Genomic DNA, 861 nt, shown 5'->3' with positions numbered 1-861 from the left:
TCTCAGAGAACCATTTCAAAGGCAGCTTCCCCAGGGGCTCTCCTCACATCGGGGCTTCCCGCTCTGGTCCCCTGGGAGCTCTCTGAGGTCTCATGCTCCCTGTGCTCTCTCCCTTCCTAGGCTGAGTGGGGAAGGCGTCGGACAAGTCAACATCTGTAAGTACCTTTGCTTGCCTCCCTCCCTTGCCCTTGTGCTCTTCTGACTGGCCTGAGACTGGCAGAGAGAGCTCACTGTGTCCTGTGTGTCTTTGTCCCTCTCTCCTTCACAGCTGTGGTGCAGTCCACCGTGTCTGGCGGCTATGGCAGTGCCAGCGGCATGGGCGGTGGCTCAGGCCTGGGCGGAGGCAGCGGCTACTCCTATGGCAGTGGCCACAGCCTTGGAGGTGGCTTCAGTTCCAGCAGCGGCAGAGGCGTGGGCGGTGGCTTCAGCTCCTCTGGAGGCAGCAGTTCCACCATCAAATACACCACCACATCCTCCTCCAGCAGGAAGAGCTACAAGCACTGAGTCCTGCCATCTGGTCTTGGTCCCACGTTGTCCCCGTCTACAGTGGCATTGCCCTCTCTCAGGCTACTTCTCTCCTGCCTCTGATTTCTCTTACTTTCTGGGTTGGAGCTAAAGTTGCTGAGTGCCTTCGTTTCTCCTTTCTGTCTCTACTGATCCACCTGAGCTTCCATTGCTCACCATCTGAAGGTCACTGCCTGGGTCCCACTCCAGAATAGGGCAACTTCTTATTGCTTTTACTGGCCCAGGAATTCCCCATCTTTCAAAGATTGAGGTGCTCCCTCACAATGGTTATGAAAGCACAAGTAACCAGGTGTGTGATAAACAGGATTTGTATCCCTGTGATATTTTCTGTTCTTT

General features: G+C 55.2%; 1 protein-coding gene across 1 annotated transcript in view; it reads left to right on the top strand.

Annotated features, from left to right (window-relative positions):
* The window catches only part of LOC103675652 (keratin, type II cytoskeletal 6A-like), a 5,751-nt gene extending 4,890 nt beyond the window's left edge, over nt 1-861 (top strand). Inside the window, exons 8-9 of the mRNA XM_040641955.1 lie at nt 121-155; nt 269-861. Coding sequence (XP_040497889.1) covers nt 121-155; nt 269-504 — 271 coding nt within the window. The 3' untranslated portion in view covers nt 505-861. The remainder of the gene's footprint in view (nt 1-120; nt 156-268) is intronic.

Source organism: Ursus maritimus, unplaced genomic scaffold (genome assembly GCF_017311325.1).
Source record: "Ursus maritimus isolate PB19 unplaced genomic scaffold, ASM1731132v1 scaffold_26, whole genome shotgun sequence".
NCBI classification, from domain to species: Eukaryota; Metazoa; Chordata; class Mammalia; order Carnivora; family Ursidae; genus Ursus; species Ursus maritimus.
The sequence above is the reverse complement of the archived record's forward strand: the minus strand, read 5'-3'. Positions and strand labels throughout refer to the sequence as shown.